The sequence below is a fragment of the Cetorhinus maximus genome, chromosome 15 (assembly GCF_964194155.1).
Source record: "Cetorhinus maximus chromosome 15, sCetMax3.hap1.1, whole genome shotgun sequence".
NCBI classification, from domain to species: domain Eukaryota; kingdom Metazoa; phylum Chordata; class Chondrichthyes; order Lamniformes; family Cetorhinidae; genus Cetorhinus; species Cetorhinus maximus.
This window is the reverse complement of record NC_135893.1, coordinates 77,177,353-77,190,850: the sequence shown is the minus strand read 5'-3', so window position 1 is coordinate 77,190,850 and position 13,498 is coordinate 77,177,353. Positions and strand designations below refer to the sequence as shown.

The following is a 13,498-nucleotide window of genomic DNA, read 5'->3' as shown; positions in this document are numbered from 1 at the left end:
CTTATTAACCTGTCCCCCAGTTACACTCCCTTTAAGGCAACAGTCCAAAATAGATTTTAGATTTAAAACAGAACCAGCAAATTAACACAATACCCACTTGACAGTGGAATTCCAAATGGCTTTTCCCCAACTTCAGTTTCATTATATAACAGACTTATGCACAAATGCTGGAGGCTTCATTAAGGCTATTTCACACACTCCTGTTAGATCTCACATGGCCTTCTGACACACAGCCTTTCATTCTCCTTTATGTATATCTCTCTCTTAATATGTAAATTCTATTGTTCCATATGTCTTTGAAACTGTATCTTCCTCATAACATGAAAACTTTCATGTTGCCAATATATATTGTCAGTCACCTTTGGAAAAATAAACACATTCCTTAGCTTTGCTTATCTGGCTAGTTGTAAAAAGGCTAAGATCCCTTTGAAGTTCAAATATCCCTTAATTTATCTAAAAATGCAAATTACCTTCACACCTTACGTGCTAAGCCATGTTTACTCATTAGTATGTCAAGCACCTAGCTTCTTTTGATGATTTCAAACTTGCAGTCTACTTGACTCCAAATGTAATTACATCACACACAGACCCAACTATACTTACCCCCATTAAGCTACTTCACAATAAACCAGAAAAATCTTATGAAAATCATTATACTTTCATCACACTGAGAATTCTTCAATATAACTGGCTGCTTACCTTGCTTGATGACATCATTTGCTGGATTCCTGGCAGCTAGTTCAAATTGACTTCAGGAAAGGGGAAATCCACACTACAGAGGTCACTAGATCTTAGTGCAGCTTACTTTAAAATGACTTTGCTTCATCACTGACTGAAAAATATGAGGCATTTTCTCTTGAAATGGAAAGTTACATTTGTCTGAGATATGCATGCCATAGCTACTCTCATGGAGTGACGATACTTTTAAACATTGTAGTGGGAAGATATAAGCCCGTGGTAATTGTTTGGAATCAGACAGTGTGCGCACATTTCTGGGAACAAATCCACAAATGTTCCCCACTGATGACTAGATTCTCCTGATCCTAAAGCAGATGTATCATTTGGGTCCTTCACTGGCATCTTTCAGTAATTTCAAGGTCAGAAAAAAAGCAGCAGCAAACAACTGGAGTTCCTTCTCCCCTTGTACATTTTTTTTGTTAGTTGTTTTGTAATTTATATAAATACCAGCAGAGCAGCTTTTCTCGCTGTCAGTCGGACAATATGTCCTTTTACAACAGCAAGGCATTAAGAACAATGTGCAATGGGATAAGTATTACAGGAAGTAAATGTAAAACTTAAAGGAGCTGGATGCTATGTGCAATATTTTAATATGCTGTAGATAAAATTGTAAACCTCACACTTTCTTTATCTAATGCTGTGCAGCTTTTGAAGTGTTTGTATTTCCTCGTCATTGCCTACAATGTCTGGCATCCTAATTAATGAGCGTTTCACACTCAATGGTGTTTCCAGGTTGTTCCTGCTTTTACATGTTGATACCTCGTCAGAATTTCTGTCACTCCTCGCTGTACTCAGCTCACTTCTTTCCATTCACTACTACTCAAACTGCTTTCACTCCCAGTACTTTACCAGAGCAAGGAAGTTATGGTAAACCTTTAAAAATCACTGGGTTAGACCTCAAACCGTGTTCAATTCTGAGCATCACATTTTAGCAAGATAGGCAAGGCCTTGGATAAGGTACAGAGGAGCTTTAGGGGAATGGTACAAGGGATGAGGAACTTCAGTTATGAGGAGAGAGAATGGAGAAGCTGGGGTTGTTGTCCTTAAAGCCGAGAAGGTGAAGAGGAGATAATGGTGTTAAATATCAATGAGGGATTTTGGTGGAGTAGATGGAGAGAAAATGTCTCCAGTGGCAGCAGCACATTAATAATTACTGTTGAGCTACCCCTGAACCAGAGGACACAGATTTAAAATAATTTGCATAGAAGCCAGAGGGGAAAGGGAGATGAAGAGACATATTTTTTACTCTGAGTTGTTATGATCTGAAATGGACAATCAGAAAGGGTGGCGGAAGCAGATTCAAGGTAACTTTCAAAAGAGAACTGAACCTCAATTTAAAAAGGAAATATTTGCAGGGCTATGGGGAAAAATCAAGGAGTTGGACTAATTGGTAACTCTTTCAGTGGGTCATTGAGCCTCCAGTGAGGCACAATGGGCTGAATGGCCTGCTTCAGGGCTGTATGATTCTATAAGCCCTTTTAAGGGACTGCACTGACAATCTCAAAACAAAAAGATGTTGAAAATCAACCAAATCATCTTAACTTCATCATCAGATCACGGTGCCTGCCTCGCAGTAAGAAGGCAAAGATCAGGAGGAAAAGGAAACAGCTTTGAGTTGCCTGAAGGACATAGTGAAATTTAAATTTGCAATCACTGCAACATAGAATGTAATATACTGTTATCCAACAGAGTCTACAAACAGGGGGATGTTTGCTGTTTAGAACACTGCTGACATTGTATTTGTGGAAATTACAGATGGTTGGCATCTGTGTGAATGCAACTGACCATTGGAAGTAATGTTTGCTTATTTGTAATAAAGGGCAATTTTTATTACATTTTTTAAAAGACTGAATCATGAGTTAGAGGTTGTGAAGGAATGTGAGCATTAACTCAGAAATGTAATTATCACAGGTGAATTTTAATGAAGCTTTTTTAAATTTAATTTCCTTTTAAAGCCTGGCATTTGCTGTTTCCAGTAAAATAGTCTTTTTTTGCAACCTCACACTATGGATGGCAATGCAAGTATATATTTATAATGATACTTAAATGTTACTTCACATGCGAGATGTTATAACAATCCTGTGAGCAGTGAAAGTATGCTCATATTCTATAGAATAGTGGCTGCTATTATAATTATACATTGTAATCGCAAGGAGGATTTATGTATCCATCTGCTAGATAATTCACAGAATTGTGTCATTCACATGATATTTGAAAAGGTGACAAAAATTCAGTACTCTTCTTGGTAATGTGCAGCAGAGTTGATATTTGAAAGCCACAAGCACTAGACAACTTGAGGGATAAATTTTACTAAAACGCTCCTGCTGAATCCACTGCTCTTGCTATTCAAATCAATGCACAATTTTGTTTTTGCTTTTCTTACATTTTTTGGCTGCCAATTTTCTCCCCTCTTGAAGTTTTCTTCCTTGTTAGGCTGCATCACATGGGAACTGGCCACTGTCCAATATCTCTCTCAAATGCGTATTATTCATACGTGAACTTTGATCATGAGTCTCAGTAGGCTATAACTGCTGAGAATTACTGGTTTACCCCATGATGTTTACCCCATGCTCAATTCCAGCTGTGGCCATTGGACACTGATCATGATCACGAGTTCTGACCATTGTTCTCTTTACCAATCCAGGTGAATTAGAGCCAATTGTAACCTATTGTTTTGCAGGCTGAAATCTGCTACTAATTTTTGTGCTCATAAAAGTGATGATGATGTTTCATTTTTCAGGCTTCCTTTATCACCAACAGGAACTCTCAGGTCATGGACAATCATTTGCAGAATAAAACTATTTCTGTTCAATGCCAACAATGCATCTTAAACTAACCAGAATACTCTCAATCATCAGCTAAGTGATGAAAGGTGCCACCAACAGTGCTATCATGGGCACTTACTCAGCAATGATCTGCTCATCGATGCTCAGTTTGGGTCCCTGACTATCCACCTCATTACAGCCTTAGTTCAAACATGGCCAGATGAATTACAGAGGTGAGAGTGACCGTGCATCAAAGCAGCATTTTACGAAGTGTAGCTTCAAGGAGCCCTTGAAAGTTGAAGCCAATAGAAGTCCAGGGAAAGACTTTCCACTGGTTGGGTTCATACCTAGCACAAAGAAAGATGGTTGTGGTTGTTAAAGGCCAATCATCTCAGGCCCTGGACATCGCTGCAGGAGTTCCTCAGAATAGTATCCTAGGCCCAACCATCTTCGGCTGCTTCATCAATGACCTCCTTGCAACATAAGGTTAGAAGTGGGGATACTTGCTGATGATTGCAGTGTTCAGTACCATTTGCAACTCCTCATGCACTGAAGCAGTCCATGCATGCATGCAGCAATACCTGGACAACATTCAGGCTTGGACTGATAAGTGGCAAGAAACATTTATACCACACAGTTGCTAGACCATGACCATGTCCAACAAGAGAGAATCTAATCATCTCCCCTTAACATTCAATGGCATTACCATCGCTGATTTTCTCCAATATCAACATTGACCAGAGACTGAACTGGACTAGCCATATGAATACTGTGGCTACAAGAGCAGGTCGGAGGCTGGGAATTCTGTGGCGGGTAATACACCTCCTGACTCCCCAAAACTTGTCCATCATCCACAAGGCACAAGTCAGGAATGTGATGGAACACTCTTCAGTTGCCCTGGATGAATGCAGCTCCAATACCTCAAGAAGTTCGGCACCATCCAAGATAAAGCAGCCTGCTTGATCAGCACCACCATACACCTCTTTAAATATTCACTCCCTCCATCACCGGCACATAGTGGCAGCAACGTGTTCCACCTTTTAGATGCAATGCAACAACTCACCAAGGCTCCTTTGACAACACCTTCCAAGCCATGACCTGTACCGGTCAAAAGGACAAAGAGAAAAGTAGACGTGTGGGTGCACCACCACTTGCAATTTCCTCACCAAGCCACACACCATCCTGACTTGGAACTATTATCACCTTTCCTCCACTTTCCATTTCATAACTAGCCATTGTCCACAAAGGGCCGTGGACATCTCCCTCTCTCCACTGCACTTCTGGTGCCGCTGTAATTCCATCCTCCGACAAGTTTCTGATGTTGTCCACCCATCCAGTCGTTCTCTGACCTGGCCTGTTCTTTCCTGCTGCTTCACCTTCTATTGTCACCAACACCAGACTCTCACCCCACCCTTTCCAGTGGTCAGACTTTCTCCTTTTCCGTTTCTTCGCTTCAGCTAAAAGTCCGTGAGATGCTGAGACTCTGATCTTCCTGTGGGCAAACTCATTGGTTCTTTGCTCTATCTGGCTTATTCGAAGGACCTTTCGCCAGAGCCTCTTCTTGAGAGTCCAGCTCTCTCACCTATACAGTGCAATGCTCCACAGCAGAGATTTTGCAAGTTGCTTTTTCAAGTGCAGGTTGATGTTGGATGCTCGCCATTGTTCATTAAGCTGATGAGTTGTAGAACAGGCAGTTGCTAGCCTTGTCTTGATTTCATTGCTGCTTTCAGTCAAATACAACATCTATCTGGACCCCAACCCACCCGTTTTTGACTTAAAATTCAGCCCAATGTCTCTAACCTTAATGATAAGAATATTTTCACTATTCTTTTTAGTTAATACAAGGTTGTTCATCAGAATTGGTAGAATAGTACAAGCCCAAGGTCACAACCATGGATAATGCCCTTTTCAATTCAGCATCAAAGGAAGGCAAAAAGCCTCAGGGCAACTTGTACAAGGGTTATGTAAAGATGAATAGACAGTGATACAGGTCCAAAATCTGGACAACGCAAATAAAATTAATTATTAGTAAATATTGACACACACAGTTATGTCAAAAGAGCGTGGTAATGGGGCCAATTGGATAGCTCTTTCAAAGAACTTGCACAGCAGGGAAACTAGAACTCAAGGCATCTTACCCTTGTGTTTAGTCTCTCTCTTTATCTCTCACAGTCACACACAGGAATTGTCTATATGGCTAGAATTCTTTAAATGCCAAGGCCTTAGGAAAAATCCAGAAAAAAGGACAGGTCTACACGCAAGGAGCTATTTTGTAGACATTCCTAACGTTAAGTAACCAATTTTGAGTACTATCCCTTGGGTATCTTGCTGTTTTATAGATTGCTATTTCTGGTGTATCTGACCTGAGTGCAGGAAGAAAATGGCAGCTGAAGACTGTGAGAAGAGCCTTTTAGAGTGAATTGATTGGTTAATTTTGTACCTTTACCAGTCATAAATGATCACTTTAAAGACTAATTGAGGCATTTGAATGCTGCTATTTTATAATTTTGATTTGTTCACAGTTCAGTATTGGATTGGTGACTTAACAGTAAGCAATTATTTGAGCTAATCATGTTTTTTTTATCCTATGCTATGATGATTTGAAGGTTAGAAGCATTTTAAATTCACACTTCTAGGGGCAGAATATTCCGCTCAGCGTACGGGCACGTGCCCGACATGCCCGAGCATAAAATGACACGTGATGACATCGGGCATGTGTCCCGACGTCATCGCGCACTCGGGCAATATTTCATTCAGTGGGCGCACACCAGAGTCGGCTGCGCGCCCGCCAATAACTGAAAGGCCTATTAAGACCACTAACAAGCTAATTAAAATCAAATTTTCGCTGCCTGTCCAACCTTATGGCTGGCGGGCAGGCGAAAAGGCCAAGCAGCCTTTACATTTTTTAGGAAACCTCATCCACGAGCAGGATGAGGTTTCCTAAAGCAAATAAACAATAAATAAAAACTTTACTTTGGAATTAAAAACATGTCTCATCTCATGTGACAGAGTCATTCATTTGACATGAGAGATTACAGCTTTCCAATAAGTTTTCTGTTGTGCATGAAGTTCCATTCATGGCATGTGCTCTCAAAATTCTGTCCAAGAAATGCACAATACATCAATGTTGGTGGCAATGTGGTATTAAAAAAAACAGCAAATTCAGTAGAGGTTGTGTGGAGATAGTGAGTTAAAACATTGTTTGTTCACATTGAGAACTCTGTGGAATACCTAACAAATGGAACAAGAGTCTTAACTCTGTCTTTCAACAGAGTCACATGAGGGGACTTTTTTTTAATTTTTACTGTTTTTATTAATTTTTTTAAAAAGCGCTTCAATCTTCCTGAGGCATGGAGCTGCCTCAGGGAGATTGAAGTGCTCTTGCGCACACATGCGCGAACTGTGCGCCAGGCCTGCTCTCCCTCCTCGCCCCGCCCACACAGGTAATGCTGAGCGCTGCCACTCGTGATCCACGCAGGGCGGGCCTTTATTGGTCCACCCACGTGAAATCGCGGTGCGGAGCTGGTTGCGGGCGGCATTTGGCTTCCCGATCATCCCTGCCCGCTCCTGCCAAGCCTGCCTGACGAGGGAAAAATTCTGCCCCAGGTGTCTTTCTTCATAAGATATGATGCTATGGACATATGTTAGTCACAAAATTTGTTAATTTTATGGAGTAGTGGATCTCCCATAATGCTGAGCTCGGGGCAAGTGTAGTTTTCAGATGACATGGGTTAGAAGTCTGGTGATAGTTAAGCCAGAGCATACAAATGTGATTCAGCCCCCAATTTAAGGTCATGCATTATGTCCCTGGTTTTGTATTTCCACTATAAATAACTATGTCCACACTTAAAATGGAAACTGCTCATGTGGACTTGTCAGGCCGTAATTACACCTCATAACATTGGTGACATTATCGTGCTTCTGATGAGGGGAGGGGTAGATATGGTGTGCCGCATTAACTTAGGCAGCATCTGTTATGACTGTAGATGTAGGAATGTATAATTGAGAAAGTTGACAATAACAGCAAATGCAGGCAGATGCGAAATGTAAATGTTGTTTTCATTTTAAAAATCCACAGAAAATGACAACTTCACTCATCGTTTAGCTGATATTTTTTGTTGCTATTTCCTCCTGTCTTCCTACTGCAAGTGCAGCATCCAAATTGGGAAGTGCATTAAAAGAGCATTTCATGTTAAACTAAATGTATTTCCTACTACCAATTGTACCTTGTACAGCTGATATTCTGAAAAGTGAAGAGTGGTTACAGTGCACTGGCTGGAACTTTCAGAAATCCCATACCACAGAGACTTCATTTGACATGAGAGATTACAGCTTTCCAATAAGTTTTCAGTTTTGCATGAAGTTCCATTCATGGCATGTGCTCTCAAAATTCTGCCCAAGAAATGCACAATACATCAATGTTGGTGGCAATGTGGTATAAAAAAAACAGCAAATTCAATAGAGGTTGTGTGGAGATAGTGAGTTAAAACATTGTTTGTTCACATTTGGAACTCTGTGGAATACCTAGCAAATGGAACAAGAGTCTCAACTCTGTCTTTGATAGATATTAAAAATTTTATTCACTCCTGAGCTGTATAATATCTATTGTAAGAAAATGGACCCTACATTTAACTCTTCAATGAACAGAAACTTCATTAACTTAGTAGCAGTACTGTAGTAACTTCTGATTTCCAAAAGCTACAGTTTGCACAGAATAACAGCTCATTAAAAGGATAAGCTTTTCCTTAGATTAGGATCAGATTAGCGATATTCAGTGCAGTGATATTTTTAAATAATGTTCTACCTTGTATAACAAAATATAGGATGGTTTACTTTAACCCACAAGTAATGAATTTAATTCGAACCATGACGTAGTAACTGCAGTATAATGGACATGTCAATTTGCTTTTACTGATGATGCTTCTTTTTCAGTATCCCAGAATTTACCTGTAGAATAATTTTCCTGTTTTCTACATATTTAAATTCAGTCATCAGTAGCCAAACACTCTGGTTGTGAAATTCAATCACAAAGCCAGGTCCATGGTGCTACATTCTGAGCGTTGCCTACCCTTGCGACATGCTCCCATTCCCTTTTCAAGGCCACTTTGGAGCGCATCTTGCACGCTCCCCCCCCCCCCGCCCCCCCCACCCACCCACCCACCCCTGAGAAACATGACTTCCCTCCTGGCTTCAGCTTTCCGTAGGGTAGCGTGGCTGAATCTGGGAGCCCTCTACTTCCCTTGCAGCAACATGGCTTCTCTGTGGACGGCCAAGAACAATTGTCCAGTAGCCTGCAGTGCATTGCTGCAATTTTCCTTATATAGGAACTGTACCTTTAAACAAGGGAGGCTGCCTGAACACATGCTTTCTAATAAACAGCACCCAGCCCTCTGAAGCTTGCACAGAAATGAACACCAGGGTTGCACCTTTCCACATCACCATCATGGAAGTGAAGTGGATAGACCAATGTTCTGTTTTACTCACCCCATTTACAATAGGTACAAGGGTTGCAGTTCATAGCGTGCTTGTGCCCAAAAATCGAGGCAATTAAATTTCACGGACTCTTTCTGCAGTACGGACAACCAAACCTTGTTTATCCAGCTACAGAAACTAATACAGCTAGAACTGTTTATTCAAGCCAATTCATATTTAATTTGCTTAACAAGTGTGTTCTGTGTCTTTCCTGTAGTTTTACTGAAGCAATGAAGATTCAACCCAAGGTCCAAGTCCTTGACAGTGTTGCAGCATTTTACATTGGCCTTATCCTGTTACTATTAGGTACCATCCTTGTCCTGAGCAGCTTCTTTGCACTGGGATTCACCGGTACATTTCTAGGTGAGAACAATTATTGATGATGATAGCCAAGCAAATAAGCATCTTACATTAAGTTCAGCTTCTCTCATCTAAACTTACCATTATTTTTATGGCGCATAATCACTTAGTGTATAGTCAGTATGATTTACTGTGTTACAAGAGTTAAGATTTTCCTATTCAGTAATATCCTTTTCACAGTAATATCTTGTATTTATTCAGCTTGCCTCAATTGCCTCAATTGGTAGCATGTTTCCCCCTGTCAGAAGACTCTTCAGGACTTGAGCAAATAACCTAGGCTGACACTTTTGGTGCGGGACTGTTGCATTTCTGGGGGTGCCATCTTTTAGATAAGACCTGAGGCTGTTTTAGGGGATGTAAAAAAAAAAAATTAAAGAGGGGAATTCTTCTGGTTGTCTGGCCAACATTCATCCCTTAATCAAAAAGAACAAAACAAATTAACTAGTGTCATCTATGATGGTAGCACTGTTTCTCCCCCCTGAGTCACAAGGGTCCAGATTCAAGTCTTTCTTCAAGGCTTGAACACAAAATCAACCTTGATACTCTAGTGCAGTACAGTGCTGCACTGTTGGAGGTGCCAACTTTTGGATAAAGATGTTTAATTGAGGCCCCATCTGCTTGCTTGGGTGGATGTAAAACATCCCATGGCATTATTTTAAATAAGAGCAGGCGAGTTAGCCCCGGTGTCCTGGCCAATACATATCCTCAATCAACCAGATCCAGCAATGCTTCTTTCCTCTTTGTACTGGAAACATACCGATGTAGAAAATTCTCCTCCAGGACACACTCTAGAAACTTTTTCCTCTCTCTGCCCTTTACACTATTAATAGCCCAGTCTATGTTAAGATAATTGAAGTCCCCCACCAATACTACCCTATAATTCTTGCACCTCCTTGCAAATTTGTTCTTCCACATCTTTCCCATAGTTGATGGCCTGTAGAGTACTCCCAGCAGTGTAATGCTACCTTTGTTATTTCTTAGCTGTAATTAAATAGATTCTATCCTTGACCCCTCTAAGACATCCTCTCTCCCCAGCGTTGTAATATTCTCCTTAATCAATAATACCACCCTTTTCTTTCCTGAATAATCTTGAATCCAGGAATATTTAGTATCCAGTCCTGCTCTTTTTTGAGCCAAGTTTCATTATATTTCCAAGTGTCTTATCTGCATCTGCAGCTCACCAACCCTATTTATCACAATCCATCTAATTTTAGACCTTCTTACATTGCCTCTTATCCTGACCCCACCTAATATATATTTATTCTTTCAGGGGATGTGGGGTTGTTGCCCATCCCTAATTGCCCCTGCTCAGTGTCTTGCTCAACCATTTCAGAGGGCAGATAACAGTCAACCACATTGCTTTGGATCTGGAATCACATGTAGATCAGACCAGGTAAGGATGATAGATTTCCTTCCCTAAAGGACATTAGTGAACCAGGTGGATTTTTACAGAAATCGATGATAGCTTCATGGGGCGGAATTGTCCCAGTGCAGTAGCGTGCGGGTAAAACGGCGTTTTGCCTGCCACGCCATCACCTTGCCGCTTCATCATGCCAGGCTCCACATTTAAAGTACAGCCACGCTCAGTACGTCAGCCCAGGACTGTAGCAAGAAGACTGAAAGGCAAGAAGACTTGCAGGCCTTGAGCACCTTTCGGATGCCATGGAGGCCGCTTTGATGTTCTCTGCCCCCACTCTGACCACAGGAGGGGCAGCTACATTACCACTCCAGCTTGGTAGGTGATGGCAGTGGTGATCAGTGCCAATGTTGCCCAGAAGAGGTTTGCCATCCAATGCAGATAGAGGATGAATGATCTCATCTGTACAGCCAGGAAATGGCAACCATCTCATCACTCTAAACTCACACACTCAAGCCCATCACACATTCACTGGCATCTCACTCACTGCCAGCTCAAGGGACACCACCACCCATTCTCACATACATACCCTCTGGCCTCATCTCCTCTGGAGACTGCCTCCTCAGCCCTCACCATCTTGAGGCCACTTGCACAGATCATCATGTGTCCCCTCCCACACCTTGGGATATCCTCCACCCCCAGTACAGCTGTCATTCCACAGCCTCTTCCTTGCCTGAGGCCACTTCTCCCTCTTCCCCAAGCATGACCTTGCCCTGCAGCCGTTGAAAAGCCATCCACATATGGCTGATCTAGTAGGTAGCGACCTACCTGTAAGCCCCCCTAAAAGTGATGTGGTGCTGTCTGTGAAGCATGGCGTTGATGACTGCGAGTGCAGACCTAAGCAAGGTGGGAAAACAAACCTTGAAGTCCCAAGGGAAGTGCAACCCGCCAAGTGCACGCCTTATATATGCTGTTGTGAAACGCATCGGTGTGTTTCCCCACCGATGTGGACGGATGATCCAATGGGAGGGTGAGTCCGGCGGGCTGGCCTTATAATGATATGCTGATGTATTACAATGAGGTTCCTAACGTCTGATGATGGGGAACGCGGCCCATCATCTGCAGGCTGAGCGGACGATCGCAAACTGGTTTCACGACATCTTGAAACTGATTTTGGCCTTCTCGCCATATTGTCTGCTCATGCCAACGATCACGCCTGACGCCTGCGGGCATAGAAAATCCCAGCCATGGTCCCTATCACTGAGACTTGTTTTCAATTCCAGAATTAATTAAATGAATTTAAATTCCACCTGCTACCGCGGTGGGATTTGAACTCCTGTTCGGTGTCCAATGCACTAGCCCAGTGTCATTGCCATTGTGCCACCATCTCCCTTTGAATACCTTACTATAATACCTTGGTATTTTCTATTCTAGTGCTATCAGTCTTTCACAAATCACCGTGCACCTTGGTTTTCCTCTCTTATATTACCTCCTGGTTCCCACACCCCGACCGGGTTAGTTTGAACCCTACCCAATAGCACTCTCAAATCCGCGATGTCATTGATCCCAGCCTTCTTCAGATGCGTCTGATCTGGCCAATACAGATCCCATCTCCTTCAGAACTGGTCCCAATGTTCCTGGATTCCAAAGCCCTCCCTCCTGCATCACCTCTCCAGGCACTCATCTGCACTATCTTCCTGTTTCTATGCTTGCTGGTGCACAATGCACAGGAGTAATCCGGAGATTGCTGCCTTTTAAGTGCTGCTTGCTAGTTTCTTTCCTAAATCCCGCAGGATCTCATCCTTCTTGCCACATATGAAATGAATGAAAGTTTGCCATAGTCCCAGAGGACCATAGGTTATTCTCTCAGAGAGAAACGACTGGAGGTGGGTTTAACCTGAGAGTCACCACACCTCAGGCGAGGGGTGAAGTTGAGAAGGTGGGGCCTTCATGGATAACCTCAGCCAGTACGGGAATTGAACTCGTGCTGTTGGCGTCATACTGCATCACAAACCAGCCGTCCAGCCAACTGAGCTAACCGACCTGGTACCAATGTGGACCATGGCCTAAAGCTGTTCACCCTACTCCCTCAGAGTGCTCTTCAGCCGCTTAAGACATCCTTGACTTTTTCAGATGTGGTCATGAAAAGAGCTATATAAATGCAAGTCTGTCTTTCTTTTCTTTTAGTCATTTATCTTGCTTGGCGTTTGTGGGAGCTTGACATGTGTAAAATTGGTTTCCGCAATTGTGCACAAAACCAGAGTGATGACATTTCAAAAGCAATTAATTAGTCGTGGAATGCTTTGGGATATCCTGAGGACGTTAAAGGTGCATGTCCTTGTTATCCAATTCTAAGGAAACTTTTTTAAATGAAAGAAAAATTAAGTGAATTTATAATTTACTATGTACTTGTTTAACTTGCTTTCTGACTGTTACTTATTGATTTTCTCTGTGGCTGTCTTCTGAAGACTTTTGGGGTAATTTTCACTTTGGCGAAAACTTACCTGGGAGAATTTTCTTTCTGTCGGTGGAGTTGGGCGCGGGCGGGCACCACTATTTTATGTGGGCCGGCCTTTGGTCCGCCCAGCGTGATGCGTGCCCAGAAGCACTGAGCACTCATTGTGCGGGCGGGAGGGTTGCCTGAGTCAAGGAGTGTGTTCTTTGCGAAAGTGCGCAGAAATCTTCTTGAGGCACAGAGGTGCCTCAGGGAGATTACTTTCACTTATAAAACATTGAAGAAAGGTTTAAAAAAAATTTAAGGACATGTCCCCTCATGTGAAACTGTCACATGAGCTGGGACATGTCC

The 13,498-nt window shown here is 42.3% G+C and overlaps 1 protein-coding gene across 1 annotated transcript in view; it reads left to right on the top strand.

Moving 5' to 3' along the window:
• pemt (phosphatidylethanolamine N-methyltransferase) overlaps nucleotides 1-13,498 on the top strand; it is a 143,699-nt gene that overhangs the window by 69,996 nt on the left and 60,205 nt on the right. Inside the window, exon 4 of the mRNA XM_078558691.1 lies at nucleotides 9,193-9,338. Coding sequence (XP_078414817.1) covers nucleotides 9,193-9,338 — 146 coding nt within the window. The remainder of the gene's footprint in view (nucleotides 1-9,192; nucleotides 9,339-13,498) is intronic.